Source organism: Podarcis tiliguerta (genome assembly GCF_965153285.1).
Source record: "Podarcis tiliguerta genome assembly, chromosome: 16".
NCBI classification, from domain to species: Eukaryota; Metazoa; Chordata; class Lepidosauria; order Squamata; family Lacertidae; genus Podarcis; species Podarcis tiliguerta.
The window spans coordinates 8,665,653-8,692,326 of record NC_139549.1 but is presented as its reverse complement, the minus strand read 5'-3'; the positions used below and the strand labels follow the sequence as shown (position 1 = coordinate 8,692,326).

Below are 26,674 nucleotides of genomic sequence, written 5' to 3'. Positions count from 1 at the left end.
AGCCGCAGGTTCCGTTCCTGCCAGCATTTCCAGTTGGGCTGGGAAAGGGACCTCCCTGCAAAGCCTTGGGAAACTGCTGCCAGTTGGTGTAGACAATACTGAGGGTTCTGTTTGGTTATAATAGGTACTTCCACCCCAGGAACATAAGAAGCTGCCATATATTGGGCTGGAATCCTTGGTCCATCTTGGCTCAGCACTGCTCGCACTGACTAGCAGCAGCAGTCCAGGGGTCTGCGCAGAGGTCTCTCTCCCAGCCCTACCTGAAGATGCCATTGAGGATTGAAGCTGGGACCTCCTTGCAAGGCAGATTAAGCTCTACCCAGTGGCGTAGCGTGGGTTGTCAGCATCCGGGGCAAGGCAAGTAATTTGCGCCCCCCCCCCCGCTGCACTGTCCCTCCCCCAGATAGTCCCTTGCTCTCTCGCCGCACCGCACCGCACGCCTGGCACCCTCCCCTCCACAGTGGGCGGCGACCCGGCGGCTTGGATCGGATTCGCACAGCCAGCACTGCAGTGAGAGAGAGTGAGTGAGCCAGGTAGGGGCAGAGAGCTGCGAGTGCGAGCGCGCCCCCCCAGATGTTGCGCCCGGTGCAGCCGGGCCCCCCTGCACCCCCCACGCTACGCCACTGGCTCTACCCATTGAGCTAGGACTCTTCCTCTAGCCTAGATCTATCCCCTTCCTCCCTGCATGTATCTCATCTGACTATTCATCATCATCATCATCACCATCACCATCACCATCAAGAAAGCAGAATCTGCAACAAAATATTGCTGCATGGGAAGCTGCTGCTCTGGCTGCCATCCACCCATGCTGTTTTCCAGGATATTCCATTCCAGTCTGACTGCATCCCATCCCAGATTACAATTCCCTCACCTGAACAATCAGAACTTTCTGCATCGTTAGCCTATTCAGTCCTCATTGTGCTATAATAGTGGTGCTGGAGGAGGGTCCCATGGGCTGCAAGAAGATCAAACTGATCCATTCTTCAGGAAATCAGCCCTGAGTGCTCACCGGAAGGACAGATCCTGAAGCTGAGGCTCCAATATTTGGCCACCTCATGAGAAGAGAAGACTCCCTGGAAAAGACCCTGATGTTGGGAAAGATGGAGGGCACAAGGAGAAGGGGAGGACAGAGGACGAGATGGTGGGACAGTGTTCTCAAAGCTACCAGCATGAGTTTGACCAAACTGCGGGAGGCAGTGGAAGACAGAAGTGCCTGGCGTGCTCTGGTCCATGGGGTCACGAAGAGTCGGACATGACGAAACGACTAAACAACAACAAAGTGTCTATCTGTTGTTGTTGTTTTCTAAACAGCCATCCTAATGGATTTCACCCAACCCCAAACACACACACTATTGCAAACATTGGAATTCCTCTCTTCATATTTATTTCTTCTTTATTTTACACATTTATAAACCGCTTCAAAGCCTGAAGCCATCCAAGTTGTGTATGACAATATAAAATATGATAAAATACAAAAAAAAGAGACTACAATTTCCAAAAGCAATAACTGTAAAACCATTCCCACAGACTATAAAAATCAGTGAATTCTGCATCACTGGTGCAGTTTCTCAGAGAACTGAACCGCTATCAGTACATTATAGGGTTCTTTTTATTTAGGAAATGTATAATATTTCTTTACAATAATCCCTGAGCAGTAAACAGATTAAATTCTATATAAAACATGAAATACACAGACCAATTAAAAACAAAAATTATTTTTTTATTTATTTAAAGTTTTTTATTTATACAACAAGAAAAACAAACAAACAAAAAACACATATACCAAATTATACACAAATTACAAAAATAACCATAGAAACATAATATTCTTAGCAAACAATAAAACATCTATTGGTCTTAACACTAAAGACCCAACCTCCCGTCTATTCCATACTTCAAATTCATATTACTTATTGCCAATACACATTTTTTAAATAATTAAACTTATTCTCATTAAATCTAATTTCTTATATCTACCTTACAACTATTACTGAAGTTCCTCGAATGCTGCAACAGAATTTAAACTACTATATTTATTTTTCAGATATTCTTTAAAAACCTCCCATTTAGAAACAAATTCCTGTTTTGATTTATTCTTTATTTTTTCTTTATTTATTTAAAATTAAAAGCATCACTAAAAACAATTTAAAAGAATTAAACACATTTAAAACAAATAACTAAATGATGTGTTTCTGGAGAGGGTTGCTGAAACAATCATGTTTTCAGCTGGCATCTAGAATGGTATTGTGATTCAGTACAATCAGCATTGTTAATGGCACCCTAAAGAATCATACGGGTAAAAAATAGATCCCTGCCCTCAAGGAGTTTACAGTCTTAATAAAAAAAAATTAAAAAAGAAAACACAAAAATCACATCTAACAGTGTAGGTGGTGACCTTGAAAGCCCTAAACAGTCTCGGCCCAGTATACCTGAAGGAGCATCTCCACCCCCATCGTCCAGCCTGGACCTGAGGTCCAGGTCCCAGGGCCTTCTGGCGGTTCCCTTCCTGCGAGAAGTGAGGTTACAGGGAACCAGGCAGAGGTGCCCACCAGATGTCAAGGAAATAAACAACCATTTGTGAAATATACTCAAAGTCGCAAAGTGATTTCATGCTCTTTATTCAGCTCATAGTGGTGAGGAGGAATGAATGAAAGTCCCCGCAAAGTATCTGCTTTATATACATTATTTACACAATGGGCTGCACATGATTGGCTAATTCCGGAATTCTACTGTAAGCCAATCAGGTTGTGGATTCACTTCTATCTGGAGCATGATTGGGTGGTTCCTGCCAACCAATCATACCGCTGCATTGTTCTAGGACCAATCAGACTGCTGCATTCTGAATCCTATTGTTCTAGGACCAATCAGACTGCTGCATTTTGGATCCTATTGTTCTAGGACCAATCAGACTGCTGCATTCTGAATCCTGTTGTTCTAGGACCAATCAGACTGCTTCAGTTTGGATCCTATTCAACTCAGTACATAACAATTTGACTTAGAAGACATCTGAAGGCAGCCCTGTTTAGGGAACTTTTTAATGTTTGATGTTTTATCACATGATGATGATGATGATGGGAGCTGCCCAGAGTGGCTGGGGAAACCCAGCCAGATGGGTGGGGTATACATTCATTCTTCTTCCTCCTCCTCTTCCTCCTCCTCCTCTTCTTCTTCTCCTCAGTGCTATGCCTTGCAGTGCAAGAAAATAAAACACTAAATCGATCCTACAGACCTTCACCATATGTATAATCAATTCCTGTTTCTGACATTCCACGTTCTCTCATTCTGTGATCCAAGCATGTCTTACAAGCCAGGATCCAAATATGCATTTGGTGGGCCATTTATTAACTTTTTACCATGTATTTTTGGGACGCGGGTGGCGCTGTGGGTAAAAGCCTCAGCGCCTAGGGCTTGCCGATCGAAAGGTCGGCGGTTCGAATCCCCGCGGCGGGGTGCGCTCCTGTTGTTTGGTCCCAGCGCCTGCCAACCTAGCAGTTCGAAAGCACTCCCGGGTGCAAGTAGATAAATAGGGACCGCTTACTAGCGGGAAGGTAAACGGCATTTCCGTGTGCGGCTCTGGCTCGTCAGAGCAGCGATGTCACGCTGGCCACGTGACCCGGAAGTGTCTCCGGACAGCGCTGGCCCCCGGCCTCTTGAGTGAGATGGGCGCACAACCCTAGAGTCTGTCAAGACTGGCCCGTACGGGCAGGGGTACCTTTACCTTTACCATGTATTTTCACGGTGGTAGTGCTTCTATTTCCACTCTCCTTGGATCAGGCTCTCACCCACTGAGGGCTCCCAACCTACCAGTTGAAGTCCGTCCGATATTTACTGGATGTAGCCAGAATACTGCAGTCAGTGCCGGCAGTGTCGTTTTTGGTGATTTCCCTTCAAAAATTGTTCGACGACTTTTGTGTCTGGATTTTCACTTTTTTAAAAAATATGGCAACTAAAAGTTTATTTATTCTTTATTATTCTGATTTCTTCTGCAACTCCCTGATCGACCCCAGGAGTTTTATACAGTCTAAAAATATCTAAGCCAATTGACCGTTTGCCGGAATCCCCTGCTGTTAACTCTACATGGTGCGATTGAAGTCAGTGGATGGGAGTAAACGGATACAGACAGGCCATTGTTTCCTCAAATCGGGATGCAGGATCACACCCTCTTTTCCTGGTGTGCTTAGCAGACCAAAATCCTGCGCCTTTCCTCCGCTAGAAAACAAGAAACGAAATGGAGGCCTTTCCTGGCGTAAAGAAGAAATGGAGGGGAGCGTTTCGCATGTTGAACCTCTGCCTGTTTCTCCAGCAACTCCCTGCCCATTACAGATAATAAAAGATGGAAACCTTTGGGTTTTTGTTTTTTTAATATAGTAGGTTAATGTTGTGAACCTCTTTGGGAACTGTAGTTTGATAAGGGTGCTGGGAACTGTAGTTCTGTGAGAAGCAAACAACAGTTCTTAGGAATCCCTGGAGTGCAAGCATGTACGGTACTTTAAAGTATGGGGCATACGCCAGCTTAACACGTGCGCATGTGCGTGAGGTGTGATGGTCGCTATGCAGCAACTCAAGGAAAGTAGTAATATATAATAATAATTTATTGCTTATACCCCGCCCATCTGGCTGGGCTTCCCCAGCCACTCTGGACGGCTTCCAACAAAATATTAAAATACAGTAATGCACCAAACATTAAAAGCTTCCCTAAAGAGGGCTGCCTTCAGATGTCTTCTAAAAGTCTGGTAGTTGTTGTTCTCTTTGACATCTCCGTTCCACAGGGCTGGTGCCACTACCGAGAAGGCCCTTTGGTACTTTGCACATGCTCAAGGACACCCTCAGCGGTCAGGCGCCTTGCGAATGGCTCTTATTTAGTTCTGTATCCCGTTTCTATCCCACTTTTTAGTGCTGAAAAAAGGTGGAATCTCCCATCCCCCTTACAACAACCCTGTAAGGTAGGAGAGACGGGCAACTGGCTCAAGGACACAAGCTTCATGGTGGCCTGAGCAGGACATTACAAACCCTGCTCTCTCCCCGGTCCCGGAACTCTAACCGCTGCGCCGCACTCCCCCAGGCGTCAGGTCTCCCTTTGGGGGCATGAATGAGCAGCAGCGCCAAGTTCATTCATGCTGCCCGGGGCGCGCGGGGGCGGGGGAAGAAGAGCCCATTGAAGAAATCCGCTCCTCCCGGGGCTGAGTCAGCTCAGACATTTCAGCCCTGCTGGCTTAACCCCTCCCTGCCCGAAGGGGGGGGGGAGCAAGCGGCTTTTCTCCCTGGCCTTCCAGCGAGGAGGAATGGGGGAGTGGTCTGAGCCTCCCGCTGGCTGGGAAGAAGGAGGAAGAGGAGGAAAAAAAAGGTTACTGGGCGAGAGGAGGAGTTTGGGTTCCACCTCGCAACTTCTCATCCCTTCCCCCCCTTTAAACTTTTCTGATTTTTCTTTCTTTCTCTTTCCCCCTTCTATTTTCTTTCTTTTCTTTCTTCCCAGGAAAGAGGGGAAAAACCCCAAGTTTGCAACTCTCCGGGGGCCATGGCCAAATCTTACGATCACCTCTTCAAGCTGCTCCTGATCGGAGACAGTGGAGTGGGGAAGACGTGCCTGATCATCCGCTTTGCAGAAGACAACTTCAGCGGGACCTATATCAGTACCATCGGTGAGAGGGGTTGGGGGGCGGTGAGGGGGGGGGTCCAGGGGAATGGGGTGGGCGGTTCTGGGGAGATCTGGGGAAAGGAAGGGATTCTGTCACCCCCTTGCACCTCTATCTTCAAGGCTTCGCATCCTCCTTTTCCCAGTCCGAATCCCCCAAGACATTTGTTTATCCATCAAACGCAGTGGCGTAGCGTGGGGGTGGGGGGTGCAGGGGGGGCCGGCCGCACCGGGCGCAACATCTGGGGGTTAGGGTTAGGGGGCGCAAATCCACGGGTTAGGGGGCGCAAATCCACGGGTTAGGGGGTGCAAATTACTTGCCTTGCCCCGGGTGTTGACAACCCACGCTATGCCACTGATCAAACGTATTGATATCCCACCTTTTGACGCAAGGGCATGATTCTCTCCCTCCACATTTAAACGCCACAACAACCCTGAGAGGTAGTCATAGAAAAACGCAGTCATAGAATCATAGAGTTGGAAGAGACCACAAGGGCCATCAGGTTAGGCGGAGAGGCCAAGTGAGATTTGGGCTGAGTGGGGATTGGAATAAGGTTACCAGATTTTTTTCAATGAATCCGGGGACAGTTTCCTACTAAATAGATGGGGACTGATTTGTAAATCCGGGGACTCTCCCCGGGAAACGGGGACGTCTGATAACCATAGATTGGAATCCTGGTCTCTCCCAGATTGGAGTTTGACACCCTGACCCATGAGTAGGCAAACTAGGGCCTGTGGGCCGGATCCAGCCCAATCGCCTTCTAAATCCGGCCCACAGACGGTCCAGGAATCAGCGTGTTTTTACATGAGTAGAATGTGCCCTTTTATTTATAATGCATCTCTGGGTTATTTGTGGGGCCTGCCTGGTGTTTTTACATGAGTAGAATGTGTGATTTTATTTAAAATGCATCTCTGGGTTATGTGTGGGGCATAGGAATTCGTTCTTTTTTTTCTTTTCCAAAATATAGTCCGGCCCCCCACAAGGTCTGAGGGACAGTGGACCGGCCCCCTGCTGAAAAAGTTTGCTGACCCCTGCATTACACTGCCAGGAGGAATGGGCACCCCCTGCCAGCGGCAGAGCTGCACTGTGCATTTAAAGCGCATTTGATGCACATTTGTTATTATTTATGAAATTTATAGGCCGCCCTTCGTCAAAAGACAGCTGGTCAGTTTGCAGCGCAGAATGCCTAACATTGACAAGGCAGGTTAAAAATCAAACACAGTTATATTTTATTTATTCCATAAAATTTATACGCCGTCTAATTATTAAAAAACCCTAAACAAAATGCAAAGAGGTTTACAGAAAGAATTAAACATCATATCGAGGCAGGTTAAAAAATCAAAACAGCAATATACAAACACAGTTATATTTTATTTATTCCATAGAATTTAGACGTCATCTGATGATACAAACCCAAACGAAACTCAAAGCGGTTTACAGAATAAAACTGCAAAATCATTGGTGAAAAAAACAGTTAAGAGCAGCTGTTTTAAAACATTCCAAGAAATAATTGAAAGCTTAAAACTAGATTTTAAAAATTGTTCGATGAGTTTGGATGGGCTTGCCTAAACAAAGAAGATTTTGGCAGGTGCTGAAAAGCGTGTGGCAAAGGTGCCTGCCTGATATCAATGGGCAGCGAGTTCCAAAGTGCATGTGCTTCCATGCTAAAAGATTTTGAGTTCTGACAAATGCGGAAGAGGTATTATTACAGGTACAGTGGTGCCCCGCAAGACGAATGCCTCGGAAGACGAAAAACTCGCAAGACGAAAGAGTTTTTCGTTTTCTGAGCTGCTTCGCAAGACGGATTTCCCTATGGGCTCGCTTCGCAAGACGAAACGTCTTGCGCCTTTTTTTAAAAACGCCAATGCATTCCTATGGGAAACCGTCAATACACAGTGGTGCTTCGCAAGACGAAAAAACTCGTAGAACGAAAAAACTCGCAGAACGAATTAATTTCGTCTTGCAGGGCACCGCTGTACCTGTAACGGTGTCAGTTCCGTTGATTGAAGCGGTCAATGGGGCATGCATGGGGCAAGGTGATCTTGCTGGTAAACTAATAAGATAAAGCGGTTAAGGGCCTCATGTACTAATAAGTAACAGTGTGAACTAGTCTTGTAGAAGAAACACACAATAAAGTACGTATTAGACGTACAAGTATACCTGGAGCGTCTCCACACCCATCATTCAGCCCAGACACCGAGGTCCAGTGCCGGGGCCGTCTGGCGGTTCCCCCATTGCAAGAAGAGAAGTTACAGGGAACCAGGCGGAGGGCCTTCTCGGTAGTGGCACCCGGCCTGTGGAATGCCCTCCCAGCAGATGTCAAGGAAATAAACAACTATCTGACGTTTAGAAGACATCTGAAGGCAGCCGTGTTTAGGGAAGCTTTTTAAGGTTTAATGTTTCACTATGTTTTTATATATATACTGGAAGCCACTCAGAGTGGCTGGGGCAACCCAGTCAAATGGGTTGGTTTTTTTACAAATAAATTATTATTATTATTATTATTATTATTATTATTATGCATAACAACAACAGCATAAAACATACAGAGGGAGAAAACGAGCAGCATTGTATCTAAAAGCACAGCCCACCCAAAGGAACAGATACAAAATCTTTCTCTCTGTCCAAACGTCAGGCATAATCTTGGCCACCACAGAAAATGGCAGACCTTCCCAGCTTCTCTTTCCTCTGCCTGTCTCCCACCCTAGGAGATCTTCACCTCCCTGCTTCTCATCCAGGGTCCTTCCACCCCCCACTTGAAAGCACATTATTTCCTTCAAAGTATCTTGGGAACTGTAGTGTGCGGAAGGCGCTGGGGATCGTAGCTCCTTGAGGTGGGAACTCCAGTTCTTGGGGTGCTTATTATGAGATGGGTGTTCCTTGGGTGTGCAGATCTTTGGCAGAATCCATGCGACAGGGCGCTTGTTTGCCGAGGTATGGGCTTCTCTTAAAAATAGTTTTAAGATTCCAGTCCTCATGGAACTGAATAAACTGGAACTTGGGAAGTAGCCTTTAGTCTTCTTTCTTCTTCGTTGGCCATCACTCGTAGCTGAGTAAGACTGTCTTCTATAAACACGGTTTTAACAATGAGTCCGTAAGTCACTGTGGAGGCCAATTCTGGACCCACACATCCTTCCACAGCGGGGACATTGGTTTCCGGGCGCGAGTTGATCACAGTGTGGATTTGCCAAGTGTGCCTTCCTCTTAGCACGTTTCTCCCTTGTGTCCTGAGTTCGAGTGTCTTCAAAGCCCATGACACCTTTGGTAAAGGCTGTTCTCCAACTGGAGCACTCGCAGGCCAGTGTTTCCCAGTTGTCTGTGTTTATACTATCTAGTACAGCGGTACCACGGGTTACATACGCTTCAGGTTACATACGCTTCAGGTTACAGACTCCGCTAACCCAGAAATATTACCTCGGCTTAAGAACTTTGCTTCTGGATGAGAACAGAAATCATGCTCCGGCAGCGTAGCGGCAGCAGGAGGCCCCATTAACTAAAGTGCTGCTTCAGGTTAAGAACAGTTTCAGGTTAAGAACGGACCTCCGGAATGAATTAAGTACCTAACCAGAGGTACCACTGTACAGTACTGTCCACACTGACTGGCAGCAGCTCTGCAAGGTTTCAGGGAGAGGTCTCTCCAGGTAGGGCTGGGCTGTGTCCTGTGTTCCTAAGGGATGGATGGCCACCTGTCATGGATGCTTTAGCTGAGATTCCGGCATTTCAGAGGGTTGGACTAGATGACTTTCGGGGTCCCTTCCAATTCTATGATTCCGTTAGAGTGAGGGCCTATATATGTGTGTGTGAGTAGCTTGACTCCATCTTCCCCCTATCTAGGGATCGACTTCAAAATCCGGACAGTGGACATTGAAGGGAAGAGGATCAAGCTTCAGGTTTGGTACGTGCTTACGGTTCAGCGCAAACCTTTCATGAGTCTCTGCCCCCAAGGCGCTTGCAAATCTACATTTTGACAGCAGAGCAGGAGACAGGCAGGAGTCTCCAAATGAGCAGAGGCAGGGAACTCTGTGCTTTTGGATTATTTCAGTCAGGAGATAAAGGACTGGGGAGTTTGGGCTTCGGGGGGAAAGTTGAGTTTCAGACGGAGGCATTTGAAGAAAGGAGGTCTGAAAAAAGAAAGGAAGAAGAAAAGGGCTAGAATGAGGACAGGATAGAGCATGGGTAGGCAAACTAAGGCCCGGGGTTTGGATCCAGCCCAATCACCTTCTAAATCCGGCCCACAGACAGTCCGGGAATCAGCGTGTTTTTACATGAGTAGAATGTGTCCTTTTATTTAAAATGCACCTCTGGGTTATTTGTGGGGCCTGCCTGGTGTTTTTACATGAGTAGAATATGTGATTTTCTTTAAAATGCATCTCTGGGTTATTTGTGGGGCATAGGAATTTGTTCATCCCCTCCCCCAATATAGTCTGGCCCCCCACAAGGTCTGAGGGACAGTGGACCGGCCCCCTACTGAAAACATTTACTGACCCCTGGGATAGAGCTTTATAATGCAATGTGTGGTGTTGGAAAAGTAGAAAGTACAGTGGTACCTTGGTTTAAGAACAGCTTAGTTTATGAACAACTTGGATTAAGAACGCTGCAAACCCGGAAGTAGGTATTCTGGTTTGTGAACTTTGCTTTGGAAGCAGAACATGTTTCGCTTCCTGTTGAGTGAGTTCCATTTGTAAATTGGGTTCCCCCACTGCTATGGGAAAGCACGCCTTGGTTTAAGAACACCTTGGTTTAAGAACGGACTTCCGGAACGGATTAAGTTCATAAACCAAGGTACCACTGTATTTTTAAAAAATTTTTCTCTCAAAATGTTCATTTCATCCAAATGAAATTGATCACCTGCAGATGGGAGGAGGTTTCAGATAACGGTCTCCGCCTCTTGCGATTTTGGACTTCTTTCTCTTGTAGGGACACGGCCGGCCAGGAGCGGTTCAAGACCATCACCACAGCGTATTACCGGGGAGCCATGGTATGGAATTCCAATACCCAGCACCCCCTAGCTTCTTGGCCAGGCTGGAATGTCATTATGCGATTGGTGTCAGAAGTGGGATCTTTGTAGCCGGGGGGGGGGGGGGGGGCTAACATATGGTCAAAAGGGCCAAGATGCAACAAGGCCACCAAGGAAGGATTTTGCCATTGGGGAGAAGCTTACGGCCAGTAAGTGTGTGTGTGTGTGTGTGTGTCTGTGTCTGTGAGTGTGTGTTTTAATTGGAATTCTGGGATAAATATACAAACAGCAGGTTTCTTTATTTTTTTTGAATTTGCCTTTTATTTATTTGTTAACATTCGTATATTACATCGGTAAACGTCATTTTACATTACAGGACTTACTATAATTTCCAACATGTATACAAAAATTATATACAAATTTTATATACCTAGAAAGAAAATGAAACAAACAAACAAAAAAAGAACAAAGAGAAAAAACAAAAACGACCCCCCCCAAATCATATACATACCAACACACTAGACTTCCTGTCTTTCCCATTGCATATTCCTTTTTTACAAATGAATGTACTCTTATTATTGTATATTTCTTTACATATTATCTAATACATTCCTATATTAATATGTGCTCTTAGTCTTATTTCTCAACTCAGTCTCACTCCAACGTCAATCAAATGCTAGCAGGTTTCTGCAACTTGATCTTTATGTCCGATGGGTAGATTTTTAAATGCGTTTGCTTGCTGTGTTGCCGTTCGTTCTGTAAAATGCAAGCCAGTATTAACACCCGGTTCCTTCCCAGGGGATTATCCTTGTGTACGACATCACGGACGAGAAATCCTTTGAGAACATCCAAAACTGGATGAAGAGCATAAAGGAAGTGAGTGAGCATGAGGAAAAGAGTGGGGTGGGATGGAGAGGGTCTGTGGCTGGCATGTGCCCACCCTGTTTTCTCGTCCGCCCTCTTGCCCACTGCCCTTCTTCCCCGGTACGGATCCGACATCGCCTTGCGGTAGACGGGGGGGAAGGCAGGAGGGCTATGGCACTGTGGGCACGATGACTGTTCTCCCTCCATGGCTGCAGGCAGTGAGGTTGCTGGGAATTGCAAGGAGGGGCAGAGTGTTGGGTTGTATCCTGGGAGACGGGGGCAACTGGCAAGCCCCAAGCTGGCTGCAGCCCACTAGCCGGCAGCCGGGCGAACTCCGGTTCTCAGAACAGTATCAAAATTGCGGCTTGAGCCTCAGAAGCCTTAGAGACTGAGCACCCAAGCCAGCAGAGATAAGAACTCTTTGCAACGGAAGGGTGGACAGAGGCATAGGTAAAGGTAAAGGGACCCCTGACCAATAGTTCCTGTCGTGACCGACGCTGGAGCTGCGGTGCTCATCTCGCTTTATTGGCCGAGGGAGCCGGCGTACAGCTTGACTAGGCTGCTTCTGGTGAACTGAGCAGTGCATGGAAACACTGTTTACTTTCCCGCCGGAGCGGTACCTATTTATCCACTTGCACTTTGATGTGCTTTCGAACTGCTAGGTTGGCAGGAGCTGGGACCAAAGAACGGGATTCGAACCGCCAACCTTCTGATCAGCAAGCCCTAGGCTCTGTAGTTTAACCCACAGCGCCACCCGCGTCCCTATGTAAGCATATTTAGAAGCATTTTATTAAGCATCAGGACAAAGGAAAAACATGTCTGCTCCTCTTCGTGTCCAAGCAAAAGCATAAGTGAAAGCTATACACAACGGAAGTTCCCAGCAAACTATGCTGGAAGTAGACATGTGACATACAACAATCCACACATCTGTTTTAAGGTGGAACGGAACATCATAATCCTAACAGAGAGTAGGTCTTGCGCCCGGATCCTGCTGGTGGACTTCCCATTGGGGCAACCCCATTGGCCACTGGGAAAGCAGGATTCTGGACTAGATGGGCTACTGGTCTGATCCCGCAAGGTTTTTCTGATGGTACAGGTGGAGGATCGGGGTGGGAAAGCCTAAAACCAGCCTGGTAGATGTCTGGATCTCTCTGCCTCCCCCCTTCTTCTGCAGAATGCTTCGGCCGGCGTAGAGCGCCTCCTGCTGGGGAACAAGTGCGACATGGAAGGCAAACGCAAAGTGCCCCGGGACCGAGCAGAGAAGGTATCTGATGCAGCCGGAGCGACAAACTCAGGCGGGGCAGAGAGGATGGGGTGTGGCGGGGAGGAAATGCCACAAGGGGACGGGCGCTTGAAGGTTTGAGTGCAGAGCTGAGCGGTTTTCTGGAGCGCCTCACCCCCTCAGTTAAACCTTCCTGCACTTGGATTTAATGGTGAGGTTGGGGAGCTCTTCACAGTGATTTGCTCTGTGAAGCACCTAAACAGTTTGCCTGGGCTGCCTGCCATCCTGCGTTGGTGCTGCCACCTCTTGGTGGTCACATAAACTGCAGCGTGATGACAGCCTTAAATTTTTATGTATATAGGTGTGTATCTCCACACCCACACCTATATACATAAAAAAGTAAGGTTGTCAGCACGCTGCTCTCTCTCTCTCTCTCTCTCTCTGTGTGTCTGTCTGTCTGTCTGTCTATCTATCTATCTATCTATCTATCTATCTATCTATCTATCATCTGGGTGGGTGTAAGTTTTTCAAAGATGAAACAATAACCAAATTAACCATTAAGAGGGTCATATATAAGCATGTATGTAAAGAAGTATCAGGAAACCCAAGTTATGATGTGATCATCCAGGAAGGAATATTAAAAGTCACATTTATTCACCCAAGATAATCTTTCCATCAGTTCCTCTGATTCCTTCCTGCTCTTGCTCTTGAGCAGCTGTTTCAGGTTTTGTAACAAACTGTGTGTGACAGAGGGAAGGTTTATGAATACCCTTTCCTTGCTGTCAGTCAACCAAGCAAGTCTGATGCCTGCCCACCCCTCTTCTATGGGGTGAGGGGAAGACTGAGAAGCGTTGTGGGGTGGATGCAGCAACGGTTGCCAAAGAGTTGGCGTTAGGACAGGTTCCCCGCCCCCCTCATTCCAAGTATCCCATTTCTTTCCCAACAGCTATCCAAGGAGCACGGGATCAGGTTTTTTGAGACGAGTGCGAAATCCAGCTTGAACGTAGAGGAGGTGAGTGGCGAGAAACTCTCATTTATTTCAGCGTTTTGCTGCTGCGTTTCAGGGCTACGTCACTGCAGCTTCGGCATAAAAGAAGTGTGTGTGGCGTCTATAGAGTCGGTAGCAGGAAATGGGGATCCTTGAGGTCCTCTAGGTGTGGTTGGACTCCAGCTCCCATCATTCCTGACCACTGGGCCATGCTGGCTGGGGATGATGGGAGCTGTAGTCTTAACAACATCTAAAGGCACCCGTTTTCTGCATCCCTGCTTTGTTATCTCTGTAAGTGCATTTGGTGCGTGGTCCCTGATTGGCTGGGATGTGATTGGACCCAGGGCACAAGGGAAGGAACCTAGATCCCTGCAGCTGTTTCTAGTGGATCGCAGCTCCCATAATCTTTGACCGTTGACTGCGCTGGGGGCCACCCCACACTCTCAGAAACACAACACAAACATCTATATGTGCTGCATTCATAAGGCACCTGGTTCTTCAGGGGCACAGTTCCCTCATTCAGGACCAGGGAGTCCTCCATACCTGCCTGCCCCATCCCCCAAAATCAGTACTTCTGTCTTGTCAGGATTCAACCTCAATCTGTTAGTCGCTATCCATCCTCCAACTGCCTCCAGGCACTCACACAGGACCTTCACCGCCTTCACTGGTTCCGATTTGAAAGAGAGGTAGAGCTGGGCATCATCCGCATATTGATGGACACCCAGCCCAACCCCCCTGATGATCTCTCCCAGCGGCTTCATGTAGATGTTGAAAAGCATGGGGGAGAGGACGCAACCCTGAGGTACCCCACAAGTGAGGGCCCAGGGGTCTGAACACTCACCCCCCAACACCACTTTCTGAACACGGCCCAGGAGGAAGGAGCGGAACCACTGTATGACAGTACCCCCAGCCCCTCTAGACGGTCCAGAAGGATGTTATAGTCAATGGAGGGCTGCCCTCCTCCCAAAGAGTGACGGGCTGTTTAAATGGGAGCAAAGGAAAGCCTACCTCACAGGGGTGTTGTGAAGGCAAACAATTTTTTGCATGTTAAAATAATAAATGAATGTGACAGAGGTCAGATGGAGACTCATCTCTGTTTCTCCCCTCCAGGCTTTCAGCACGTTGGCCCGCGACATACTTCTGAAATCAAGCAAAAAATCGGTGAGGAGTCTGTGAGAAAGAGGCTGGGGTTTTTTTTGGGGGGGGGGACTTCCCTGAGCATGGGTGTGATGGTTCAGGGTTTGGACAGCTAGCCTGAGGAAGGAGGGGAAGAGTGGATGAGAAATCTGAAGTCACTGCGTGGCTGGGGCCTATCAGAGCCAGTGGTGGACTTGGGTAATAGATTAGGGTTACCAGATGTCCCCGGATTTGCAAATCTGTCCCTGGGAAACGTGGGAGCGGCAGCCTCAGCAGCCCGGAGTCAGCCTGGTAGTGCAGTTGGCTCTGGCTGGCTCCAGGAGCTGCTTGCTGCCATGGCACCTGCCATGTTTCCTTGCCGAAACTTCTGGCGAGGCAAAATGGCGGGCGGCACGGCAGCGAGCAGCTCCTGGAGGCAGCCAGAGCCAACTGTGCTACCAGGCTGGGTCCGGGCTGCTGAGGCTGCTGCTGCCACTGCCGAAGGGGAACCGGGGACGTCTGGCGGTACAGATCTCCTACCCCCTTTGTTTTGACTTATTGGGGGAGGCTCAGGAGTTGCGGGCGGGTGGCCGTTGCCCACTTTTTAAAAAACTCTGTGCATTTTATGTTTCACAAGGTGCAAAAGAAGGGCTTTGCACCTTTATACAATATGCATGTGTGCTTGGGCCCAGGGTCTTTTGCCTCACCATCCCCACTACAGTGGTACCTCGGGTTAAGTACTTGATTCGTTCCAGAGGTCCATACTTAACCTGAAACTGTTCGTAAGCTGAAGCACCACTTTAGCTAATGGGGCCTCCTGCTGCCGCTGCGCTGTTGGAGCCCGATTTCTGTTCTCATCCTGAAGCAAAGTTCTTAACCTGAAGCACTATTTCTGGCTTAGTGGAGTGTGTAACCTGAAGCGTATGTAACCTAAAGCGTCTGTAACCCGAGGTACCACTGTACTGACTCCCTGTTGCTACTCAGCTTCAAAAAAAAAAAAAGTGTCCACGGATTCAAGGAAAAAAAACCAGTAACCATATAGATGCCAAAATTTGACGCCCCACCTTATGTGACCTTCCCAAAGCCAGCTAAGAGAGGCACCAGACTTTGGGAAAGAGGAACGAGGGTCTGGCAGGGTCCTAGAGCCCACCTACCTTCTTCCCAAAGCTGGGGAAATGCTAACTAGGCTTTGAGAAGGAGCAAACAGGACAGTAGGACCCTGTCAGAGCCTCGCGCCTCCTTCCCAAAAACCATGGAGGGCAGAGTGCAGCCATTGTGGCTAGCAGCTGTTGATAGCTTTTTCCTCCTCCTCCTGTGGATTTGTCCATTGCCATCCAAGCTGGTGGCTGCCCCCATTTCCAGTGGCAGCGAGTTCCACAGTTCAACGATGTGCTCTGTGTAATAGTACTTCTTACCCTATTGTCCGTCTCTCCTCTCCTCCAGGCTCAGCACGTCAAGGGCCCTTTGGAGCTGAAAGCATCACAGAAAAGCAGCAGCAAATGTTTGGTGGTGTAGCGACAACTGTCCCTTCGCTCCTCTGCCTTGTCGCAGGACGTACCCCTTTCGCCATTTACGCTCCAAACACCTCCGCTTTCTTCCACGAAGCTCAGAAACCCTTCCGGGCGGGAACCCGGGAGTGGGGGCTGATGGCAGGTGGGGCTCGCAGGCCGAGACCTCCCTCTCTTCCCCCTTTTGTGTCCCCACATTCCTTAGCCGTAAGGAATATTGACCACTTTGAAGGGATCTCGTCCGAGGGATGTGGGTCTAGGGTTGCCAGAACTCCTCTGGGGGTGACCCCAATTCTCCAGGGTTGCCTGGGCCCCTTCCAGGCAGCAGAGAAGGCCTTAGATGGGCGATAGTGCCTTTTTTTAAAAAAAGCTATTTTTTAATCCAGAAAACTACATGTGCAGCTTCCAAGTTTCAGCTTGGCAGGAGCCAGCTGCAGATAATTGCATATTGCTCCCAATTAACCTCCGTCTCCAGGACTCAGTGGTGGAAGCGCAGAGGAAGAATCCCCAGGGCCTCTCCCTTGGTCTCAGGTTTAGACCCTGAAATATTAGGGTCTGGGATGCCCCCAGTGGCGTAGCGTGGGTTGTCAGCACCCGGGGCAAGGCAAGTAATTTGCGCCCCCCCCACTGCACTGTCCCTCCCCCAGATAGTCCCTCGCTCTCTCTCCGCACCGCACCGCACGCCTGGCACCCTCCCCTCCACAGTGGGCGGCGACCCGGCGGCTCGGATCGGATTCACACAGCCAGCACTGCAGTGAGAGAGAGTGAGTGAGCCAGGTAGGGGCAGAGAGCGGCGAGTGCGAGCGCCCCCCCCCCAGATGTTGCGCCCGGTCCCCCTGCACCCCCCACGCTACACCACTGGATGCCCCCGACCTGGCAACCCTACGGGGGAACCGCTACCAAGATAGCGGAGGGAATTACATTTTGGGGGTGGGAATGGGGCTTGGCTGCAGTGGAGCCAGAATGCACTGGGGCCGCCGTGAACCATAGAAGTTAGAAGGGACTCAAAGGGTCATCTATGTCCAACCCCTGGACTTTTTTGAGTTGGGGGGGGCACTACAGGATGCCGACACTTTCCCCATAACCAGCCTATTCCCGGGAGAATGTGTTCGCCGTGTAATGCAACTTCTTGCTCATAAGGGCTCTTATCGCCCCAGCCCAACATCCCGTGAGGAAGCCTTACCCTCTGCCCCCATAGCCCCCCCCCCACATTACGCAGTGGCCTGGAAATGTGCCCCCAGAAACCCCCCCTCCAGAAAAGACCCACACAACATTCCACATGTGCCTCTTAGTTATTATTATTAATTTTGTTCGGGAACCCTTTGAACAGTATTAAAATGTTTGCGGTGATTTCTGAATGTCTCCTGTACTTAAATGTGGCAGGCTTTGCGAGAGTCGGGCTGGCTGGTGGGGGGGGGGAGTGCCTTCTGTCGCATGGCATACAGAACCCGAGAGATTAAAAAGTGGGGCTTCTTGCGGGGGGACGGGAGCTCTTGCCGTGCCCCTTAAGAGAGGTGCCACGTACCGCACGATCCGCACTTGGAAGACTTCAAATCTTGCAGCACTTACATTTTGGATTTCCCTGCCTCTTGTCAGGCGCCTTCACTGTGCTGTTTTGGGCACCAACTATAAACAGTTTTTGTTTAGACTCGCAGCGGTTCTCACCCTGTGGGTCCCCAGATGTTGTTGGACTACAACTCCCATCATCCCTGAGCTCAGGCCTTACTAGCTAGGGGTGATGGGAGTTGTAGTCCAACATCTGGGGACCCACAGGTTGAGAAAGGCTGATTTAGAGCATCGTACCCAGATATGTAGAACACTGGTCCGTGTTTCAATCTTTTTAGTTTATTGCCGGTTTTAATTTTTTAAAGAATGTTTCAAACACTGTACTGTAGTTGTTTTTAGCTTTTTTAAAAAACCGGTAATCTTTGGGAACCTCTTTGAGGTTTATTTTATGATCAAGCAAGTACGTACATTTTTATGAAAGGAGGAAATAATAAAACAAAAATGCATCTTTAGTCATATCCACGCTATATATTCAAAGCATTTTCAGCGCACATGGAATGCACATGACTCCTACAAAAAAAATAACAAAAATTGTGGGAATTATAGTTCACCCCCACAGAACTACAATTCCCAGCACCTTTTAATGAACTACAGCTCCTGGAATTCTTTGGGGGAAAGCCGTGTGTTGAATGCACTTTAAATGTATGGTTTGGGCATGATGCCCGTTCTCTAACCTGTTGCAGTGACTTTTCCTAGGCCTTTCCCACAGGTATCCCATTTTTAATTCTCCATGTCCCTGAGAAGGACAGATGTTCTTGGGCTCCAATTCCCATCTGCCCCAGCAAACACAGCCAGTGATCAGGGGGTCATAGACATGCTCTCACCCACTGAGCTATGGAGGGATGGTGTGAGTGGTGGTTTGGCAACACCAGGAGGTCCACAGGTTCCTCATACCTGTCCTCAGCCAACAGGGATGGTGCATTAATGCATTTGCGCAGGTGTAAGACAGGGACGCGGGTGGCGCTGTGGGTTAAACCACAGAGCCTAGGACTTGCTGATCAGAAGGTCGGCGGTTCGAATCCCCACAACAGGGTGAGCTCCCGTTGCTCAGTCCCTGCTCCTGCCAACCTAGCAGTTCAAAAGCACGTCAAAGTGCAAGTAGATAAATAGGTACCACTCCAGCGGGAAGGTAAACGGTGTTTCTGTGCGCTGCTGTGGTCCACCAGAAGCGGCTCAGTCATGCTGCCCACATGACCCGGAAGCTGTACGCCAGCTCCCTCGGCCAATAAAGCAAGATGAGCGCCGCAATCCCAGAGTCGGCCACGACTGGACCTAATGGTCAGGGGTCCCTTTACCTTTAAGACAGGGATGGGGACCCTGTGGCCTTCTAGATGTGGTTGGAGTCCGGCTCCCATCTTCCCTTTTCTGCAGTGGCTCCCGTGAGCAAAACGCTGTCCCTGGAAAGGCCTGCCTGGCACTCTCATTGCATGTCTTTAGGAGCCAGACGAAAACAAGGAAGGAGGGAATGGAGTATCTTGGGAAGGCTGCAGCTGGCTGGCTGGCACCCTTAAAGGAGCAGGCCACATACTGCAACGTTTCTTGCACGCCCCACATACATTCCACAAAAGGAATGGTGGCATTACTGAGTCAGACCATTGGTTCGCTTAGCTCAGTATTGTCTACACTGACAGGCAGCAGCTCTCCAGCGTTTCAGGAAGGGGATCTTCCCAGCCCTACCTGGAGATGCCGTTGGGGATCGAACCCGGGACTTTCTGCATGCAAAGCAGATAACCTACCACTCAGCTCCAGTCCTGCCCTCAAATACGATAGTATGATTCTAGTCCACATGGTTCTGAATGAATAAAGGGCTGATTTAAAGAGGGGCATAGCAATTGCCCCATTGGTCCATCTTGCTCAGTTATCGTCTACACTGACTAGCAGTGTCTCTCCGGTGCTTCATACGGGGGCAGGACAATCAATCAATCTTTATTACGGTCAAAGACCAGACAGCAAAGTTAACAACAGCAGGACGTTCTTTCCCAGCCTGACCTGATGCTACAGGAGGCCTTGTGCTGCAGATCTTAATATCCAGGCAGTTTCTGCACGAGACAACTTATAGAGACCATTTCGCCAAGCAGAGAATGCTAGTACAGTGGTACCTCGGGTTAAGAACTTAATTCGTCCCGGAGGTCCGTTCTTAACCTGAAACTGTTCTTAACCTGAAGCACCACTTTAGCTAATGGGGCCTCCTGCTGCCACACAATTTCTGTTCTCATCCTGAAGCAAAGTTCTTAACCCGAGGTACTATTTCTGGGTTAGCGGAGTCTGTAACCTGAAGTGTATGTAACCTGAAGCGTCTGTAACTCAAGGTACCACTGTATGTTCATTCCCAAGCTTGCCGTTCCCAATGCCCATTGTTTAAGGCAGCTATTTTGTCTGCTGCGTTTTGAAAAGTCTTGGCCCAAACTAGTTTATCGGTGCAGCGTTTAAAAACTAGCCATAGTCAACAAGGATCCACCAACAGCATACAAATCAATGTGCTTTACTTGACCCAACAATCCATCCAGAGCCAGTGTGGTGTAGTGGTTAAGAGCGGTAGACTCATAATCTGGGGAACCGGGTTCGCTTCCCCGCTCCTCCACATGCAGCTGCTGGGTGACCTTGGGCCAGTCACACTTCTCTGAAGTCTCTCAGCCCCACTCACCTCACAGAGTGTTTGTTGTGGGGGAGGAAGGGAGAGGAGACTGTTAGCCGCTTTGAGACTCCTTCGGGTAGTGATAAAGCGGGATATCAAATCCAAACTCTTCTTCTTCTTCCTCCCCCCAACTCCAAACATGCAAACAAATCTCACTGCAGTTAACCAAAGGCAATCAATCACACCCTGCCCGCCCCTTCTCTCACTCTATTATTTCAAATAAACAAACTAGCCCTAGTCAATCTGAGCTGGGACGGCCATCTTGAGGAAGCGTCTCCTGCTAATGTATACAGAAACGACAAGATACAGAGGGATGCCATATTTTGAAGAGCAAAAAAGAATACACATTTCCTGACTTCTATCTTTAACTATGGATCGCTATGACGACTCTCATTTTAAAAGAATAGTAATACAAACGATCAAAGTGGTTATAATCGAATACGTAAGCAATTGTGAAAGTAAATGTGCTCAAATTACAATAAAAAATAGAACATGCGTTTCAATACATCGGTACGCTGTATGAAATTCCTGAAACACTTTCAGAGGCACTTCGTTCTTCTGTCCGACGCTGTTTGGCCCAAGCGTATTTCTCTGTAGATCTGATCTTGTTCAAGAGCTGCTTATTGCTTAAGAGATAGGCGTGGAATTCCTTGCAAGTAACGTGCTTGTAATTATACTGCAGTAGCACCATGCTTCGCAGCGAGTCCAAGGATAAGTTGCCCCTCTCTTTGCTCAGAGAGAAAGAAAACCCCGCGCTTGCAGGATGCGACGCCAGGGCAAAAAAACCCTGGGCCATCTTCAAAAGCTCTGAGTGGCACATAACGTTTTTGGAAGTCTCAAAGTACTTGGTCCACTTCTGGTGTGCCTGGAGCTTAATGAACTCGTCGTCGCCTTTAAACTGATCCACAAACTTCTCGAGGTTGCAGAATTGATCGAAGCACTTCCCCTCATCTATGGACACATCCCTGTCCAGGAGAAACTTTATGGAAGTTCCTACCTTGTCCCACTCTAGCGACTCACTAAGAGACATCCACATGAAGCATGAAAACTCCTTCATGGGCTCCATCCATTTTTCCAGATACTCTATGCAGCTGTCATAGAAGCTGTTGACCTCTGCGCAGAACTTGTCACACTCCGCGCCGAAACCCGCCTCACGCTTCTCTTTCAGAAGGCTCTTGACCTTGAGGGACATGAAGCTGTTGCTCCTGCGCTCAGCGAGCATGTTCTGGACACAAAGCAGAACTTGCAGAATCTCCACGACCGAATTATTCTCCCTTTCGAGTTCTAAAACGTAGGAGTGAAACATACTCATCAGAGACTGCAGGTGCAATAAGTAAGCCTCGCTAAGCTCATGCTCAAAAAACTCCTGCAACACTGTTGGCGGTTTATTCTGCGAGAGGAAAAAGGCCTTGACGGCTGGAAACACCTGAATGAGTCTAGTGATGCCTTGAAAGGACGACAACCAGCGTGTTTTGCTGTGGGACAGCAGCTTTTTGTATTCAGTGTCCACAAATTCGCAGTACTCCTTCAACTGCTCCGTCTGGACTCTATAGATATGAAAGTACTGGTATATCTTGAAAATGATGCTCTCAACGTCAACGTCCAACGTGTCTGCTGCCTGATGGACACAGTTATTCAAAATGTGCGCCGGACATCCCACACCAATGGAAGTTTTGTTATCCAGCTCACTCTTCGACTTTGCAAACACACTCCTCCCTTCTGAATCCTGCTGTGTCCCTCCAAACATTGTGTTGCAGTTGTCACCTGTGAACGCTATGCATTTCTTTAGCAGTCCTTTACTCTCCAGAGTTTCCTTCACGTACGAAAAGATTGTATCTGCGCTCTCGTTGGGTTGGCTTTTCATTTCAATTATTTTGGACTGCAAACCGCCACTTTTCCAGTCAAAATACTGAATCACTATTGCAACCACCTTGACCGGACCGTGGTTACCGGCGTCAGTAGAAACGCCGCAATAACCTATTTCGTTTTCTTCGAGGCTTTTCAGAACGTTTTCCAAACAATCGGGAGCCAGTACAGAATTTACAATTGCCTCTGTCTTGGTTTTTGCACTTGAAAACTTCCTTGCGATATCGGAATCCGGGAACATCGTCTTCAAGAGACCTGATGTGCAGGTCATCACATTATAACTGTGGTGGTGTTTGACGGTGTGAAAAGCGAAGGTCCCTTCTGCTGCGGTCACCTCATCTTCCCATTTGCTGTTACAGGGTTTTACCAAAACGTTTGCCAGTTTTGCAGAAGAAGCTTCTCCTCGAATTGCTATTTTGTGCTTCTCGGAGTCCATGTGCGATTGCAAGTCGCGTCCTCCTTTATGTGCCACGGAGACGAACGTACCCGGTCTACATACCAGGCATTCGCCTTCGAAGTCATCTCTACCTCTTCTGAAACAGGTATACTTCCTCTGTAGCTCGACAGAAAATCTACATTTTCTTTTCGGCATTTTGTCACGTAGGAAGCACAGAACGCAGATAAAACCGTTAAGGAAGGTGGCGAAAGACTGAATGGAACTTGGAACTGGAAGTTAATACCGTACAGCATTGCCTCCTATAACAGAGCGAAGAGCACTGCAAAAGAATACAAGACAGAGAATTACTTACTGAGCAATTCATGTATCCTTCAGGAAAAATACTAGAGCCCTCTATTGTGTACCTTCATAAAGAATTCAGATGTGTAATATTATTTTTCACTTTTATATCCCACCCTTCCACCAAAGTGTTCACTGTGATGTGGATGGGTAAGGGAGCAAACCTGTGAGAAAGGCTGGTGCATGGCCTTGTGTAGAGCTTTGAAGGGTACAAGTTCGCTTCTTCCCAGCACATCTAGGGATCCAAGGTTGAGGACGCCTGGCCTAAAGAAACCAAATACATAATTTTTTTAAAAAAAGGGGGGGGGGACCTATAAAACAGCAATAGAACAGCACATAAAGGTAAAGGGACCCCTGACCATTAGGTCTAGTCCTGACCGACTCTGGGGTTGCGGCGCTCATCTCACTCTATTGGCCGAGGGAGCCGGCGTACAGCTTCCGTGTCATGTGGCCAGCATGACTAAGCCGCTTCTGGCAAACCAGAGCAGCGCACGGAAACGCCGTTTACCTTCCCGCCAGAGTGGTACCTATTTATCTACTTGCACTTTGATGTGCTTTCAAGCTGCTAGGTTGGCAGGAGCAGGGACCGAGCAACAGGAGCTCACCCCATCGCGGGGATTCAAACCGCCAACCTTCTGATCGGCAGGTCCCAGGCTCTGTGGTTTAACCCACAGCGCCACCCGTGTCCCTACAAAGGCACATACAATCAAATAAAAGAGAAATCCAGAGGATTCACACATGTAAAACAGAGTCCAATCTTATGGGTCTGGGAAAGCCTGGGCAAAAAGATAAGCTTTTGCAAGGCATGTGAACCAAATGATGGCTGCTTCTTCATGTATGGCAAAGGAAAAGGGCATTACACAGTTCAGTGTCAACAGCATAAAAAACACGCCCTGTCATTCAGCTCCATTGAGCTAAAGGACATGCACCACAGCTTTCCAAACTTTTCATGTTGGTGACACACTTTTTAGATGCGCTTCATTTTGTAACACAGTGAATCAGTTTTACTAGCAAACTGGGGGTTAAACAAACCCCTCTTGCAGGGAGTGTTCACGCGACATACCTACACACTGCGACACAGAGTTCGGAAAGCTCTGGCATACACACATGCTGATCAAAACAAACTTGGTTCTAGACACAGACATCTCCAAATACACCACCACCTCACGCACAATGCTGTGGACCTAAACTTGCCTTGCTACGCACTTATCTTGGGCAACAACGAGGCAACGTATCATCATTATCCTTAGAATTTATTATTTATACCCCGCCCATCTGATTGGGTTTCCCCAGACACTCTGGGCGGCTTCCAACAGAACACTAAAATACAAAACCTATTAAAAACATTAAAAGCTTCCCTAAACAGGGCTGCCTTCAGATGTCTTCTAAAAGTCTCTTTGACATCTGATGGCAGGGCGTTCCACAGGGTGGGTGCCACTACTGAGAAGGCCCTCTGCCTGGTTCCCTGTAACCTGGCTTCTCACAGCGAGGGAACCGCCAGAAGGCCCTCGGCGCTGGACCTCAGTGTCTGGGCTGGACAATGGGGGTAGAGACACTCCTTCAGGTATACTGGACTGAGGCCGTTTAGGGCCGTCTGCCACTAGGTGGTATAGCATAGGCATGCAACCCCCCCCAGCTCCTCCCCAGCTCCTGATGAACCCCCTTAAAAGTTATAGCTGTCCTCTATGTAATGCCACACATAGGGGGAAGCACCATTCTACTGCCAACCCCTCTCCCGCTATAAATGCACCCCCCCCAAAGAACAAGCTACTGAACACCACCTGCCTTGGCCAGGATGGTCTTAGCAGCCTAGCCCATCACCCTCACAATTCCCAAGTGGAGAGGTGCTGGGGGAGGGCAGGGCAAAGAAGCCCACCTCCCACTCTACAGTTGCCACCTGTCCTGTATAATACAGGATTGTCCCGTATTTCAATGTAAAAGTCTGTGTCCTGTAGGGATAGTTTTGTCCTGTATTTCAGCTCTCTTTTCTCCGCCAAGTTAGGGATCCCCTCAAATTCAGTGTCTGAAATGGTGTGTGAAAGGTCATGTATTTAAACTCTGGGTAGCCAAGCGCAGGTAGATTGACAAATCCGCGTCTATGCGCTGTGACAAATTCCAGAGGGGCCACCCTGTTAGGCTGCAGTGGATTGTAATGGGTTGCTCTGAAATCACTTCAGCACCAGATTTTGGGGGGGGGGGCGGATTTAGGTTTGATGAGGCCCTAAGCTACTGAAGGTAATGGGGCCCTTTATACCGTATTTTTCGCCCTATAGGACGCACCGTCCCATAAAGCGCACCTAGTTTTTTGGGGGGGAAATAAAGGGGGGGGAAAAATTATTTCCCCCCCAGGCGCGGGGCTGGGGCGGGGGAAGCCCGAGCTTCCCCCGACCCCAGCCCCCAGAACAGGCAACTCTCCGCAAGCCGCGGGAGCCCGGCTACTGGAAGGAATTTTTATTTTTTATTAAAATGATGCTTTATTCATAACAAACTTAATAATGCAAACACATTGGCATTTGGTAATCACAAAAGTTCCTTTAGAAACACAATTTACAAAGACTCATCCTTTTTTGGGGGGGGGCCCAAGAGCATAGCTGTCAACTTTTCCCTTTTCTTGCAAGGAATCCTATTCAGAATAAGGGAATTTCCCTTTAAAAAGGGAAATGTTGACAGCAATGCCCAAGACAGTGGAGCCCTAAGCTATAGCTTGTTTAGATTATACGGGACTGGAATGCCCCCCACCCGCACCTCCCTGTCCTGTATTTTTCTAGGACACCAGTGGCGACCCTACCCCCCTCCTCCTCGGAACCCCACCACCGCCCTCCATCTCTTAATCGCCCCTGCCATGCATGATCGTAGCCAGGATTACTTTGGGGGGGGCAGAACCTCTGTCTGCTATGCATTTTTATTGATCTTTATTGATTTGGGGGGAGGGGCAGCTGCCTCTTCCCCCTCCCGCCTCCCCAGCTAACCCGGGGCTCCAGCCAGCCCTTCTTCACCACCAGCCCCAGGCCCGACGCAGACCCACCCACCTGCCCACCTCCGCCACCCGCCGTTAGAGGCGCCATCGTCACCCCTCCGCCGCCGCCGCCGCCACGTGCAAGAACAGGACCCCGCGCGCTCGCAGCGCCGCCTCTCGGACACGTCATTTCAGAGCGACTCCAGGCGCGCAGCGTCCGCTTCGACGTCGGAAGTGGGGAAAGGAAACGCGGCGTGGAATAAGTCGCGGGCGGAGTGAGAAAAGTCCCCGGCGGAAGAATGGGAAAATGGCCGCTTCAGAGGGTGCTGATGATGCGCAGCTCGCAGAACATGATGGGCCCAAGGGAAACAACAGCTAACCGTGGTTTGCTTTCCTTACCTCTATATGCAATCCACTTTAGCATTATCTGAAAGGTCCGTATAGTTCAAGCTATGGTTTTCCCAGTAGTGATGCATGGAAGTGAGAGCTGGACCATAAAGAAGGCTGATAGCCAAAGAATTGATGCTTTGGAATTATGGTGCTAGAGGAGACGCTTGAGAGTCCCATGGACTGCAAGAAGATCAAACCTCTCCATTCTTAGGGAAATCAGCCCTGAGTGCTCACTGG

General features: G+C 48.6%; 2 protein-coding genes across 4 annotated transcripts; one reads left to right on the top strand and one right to left on the bottom strand.

The window, feature by feature from the left end:
• The first annotated feature begins 5,190 nt into the window (after positions 1–5,190).
• On the top strand, positions 5,191–16,645 carry RAB13 (RAB13, member RAS oncogene family). Its single transcript, XM_083416843.1, has 9 exons — positions 5,191–5,344; positions 5,474–5,639; positions 9,468–9,528; positions 10,551–10,611; positions 11,389–11,466; positions 12,629–12,718; positions 13,623–13,688; positions 14,775–14,825; positions 16,224–16,645. The coding sequence occupies exons 2-9, from the start codon at positions 5,516–5,518 to the stop codon at positions 16,293–16,295; spliced, it is 603 nt and encodes a 200-aa protein (XP_083272969.1). The 5' UTR covers positions 5,191–5,344; positions 5,474–5,515; the 3' UTR covers positions 16,296–16,645.
• Positions 16,646–18,113: 1,468 nt separating this feature from the next.
• LOC310666053 (uncharacterized protein) lies at positions 18,114–26,253 on the bottom strand. Of its 3 annotated transcripts, none has more exons than XM_083416580.1 (3): positions 26,129–26,253; positions 23,256–23,355; positions 18,114–23,071 (listed from the first exon to the last, which is right to left on the bottom strand). In XM_083416580.1, the coding sequence occupies exon 3, from the start codon at positions 22,945–22,947 to the stop codon at positions 20,989–20,991; it is 1,959 nt and encodes a 652-aa protein (XP_083272706.1). In that variant the 5' UTR covers positions 22,948–23,071; positions 23,256–23,355; positions 26,129–26,253; the 3' UTR covers positions 18,114–20,988. The 3 variants fall into 3 exon arrangements, with proteins under 3 accessions (XP_083272706.1, XP_083272707.1, XP_083272705.1); XM_083416581.1 differs by having other exon boundaries at positions 26,121–26,250; XM_083416579.1 differs by having other exon boundaries at positions 23,157–23,355; positions 26,129–26,235.
• Between the last annotated feature and the right edge of the window lie 421 nt (positions 26,254–26,674).

Excerpts from the sequence above, each read along its gene's own strand:
- RAB13 (XM_083416843.1), top strand. The coding sequence starts at position 5,516 with ATGGCCAAATCTTACGATCACCTCTTCAAGCTGCTCCTGATCGGAGAC. Across the intron at positions 5,640-9,467 it reads GACCTATATCAGTACCATCG|GGATCGACTTCAAAATCCGG; the intron begins GTGAGAGGGGTT and ends CCCCCTATCTAG. Across the intron at positions 12,719-13,622 it reads CCCGGGACCGAGCAGAGAAG|CTATCCAAGGAGCACGGGAT; the intron begins GTATCTGATGCA and ends CTTTCCCAACAG.
- LOC310666053 (XM_083416580.1), bottom strand. The coding sequence starts at position 22,947 with ATGCCGAAAAGAAAATGTAGATTTTCTGTCGAGCTACAGAGGAAGTAT.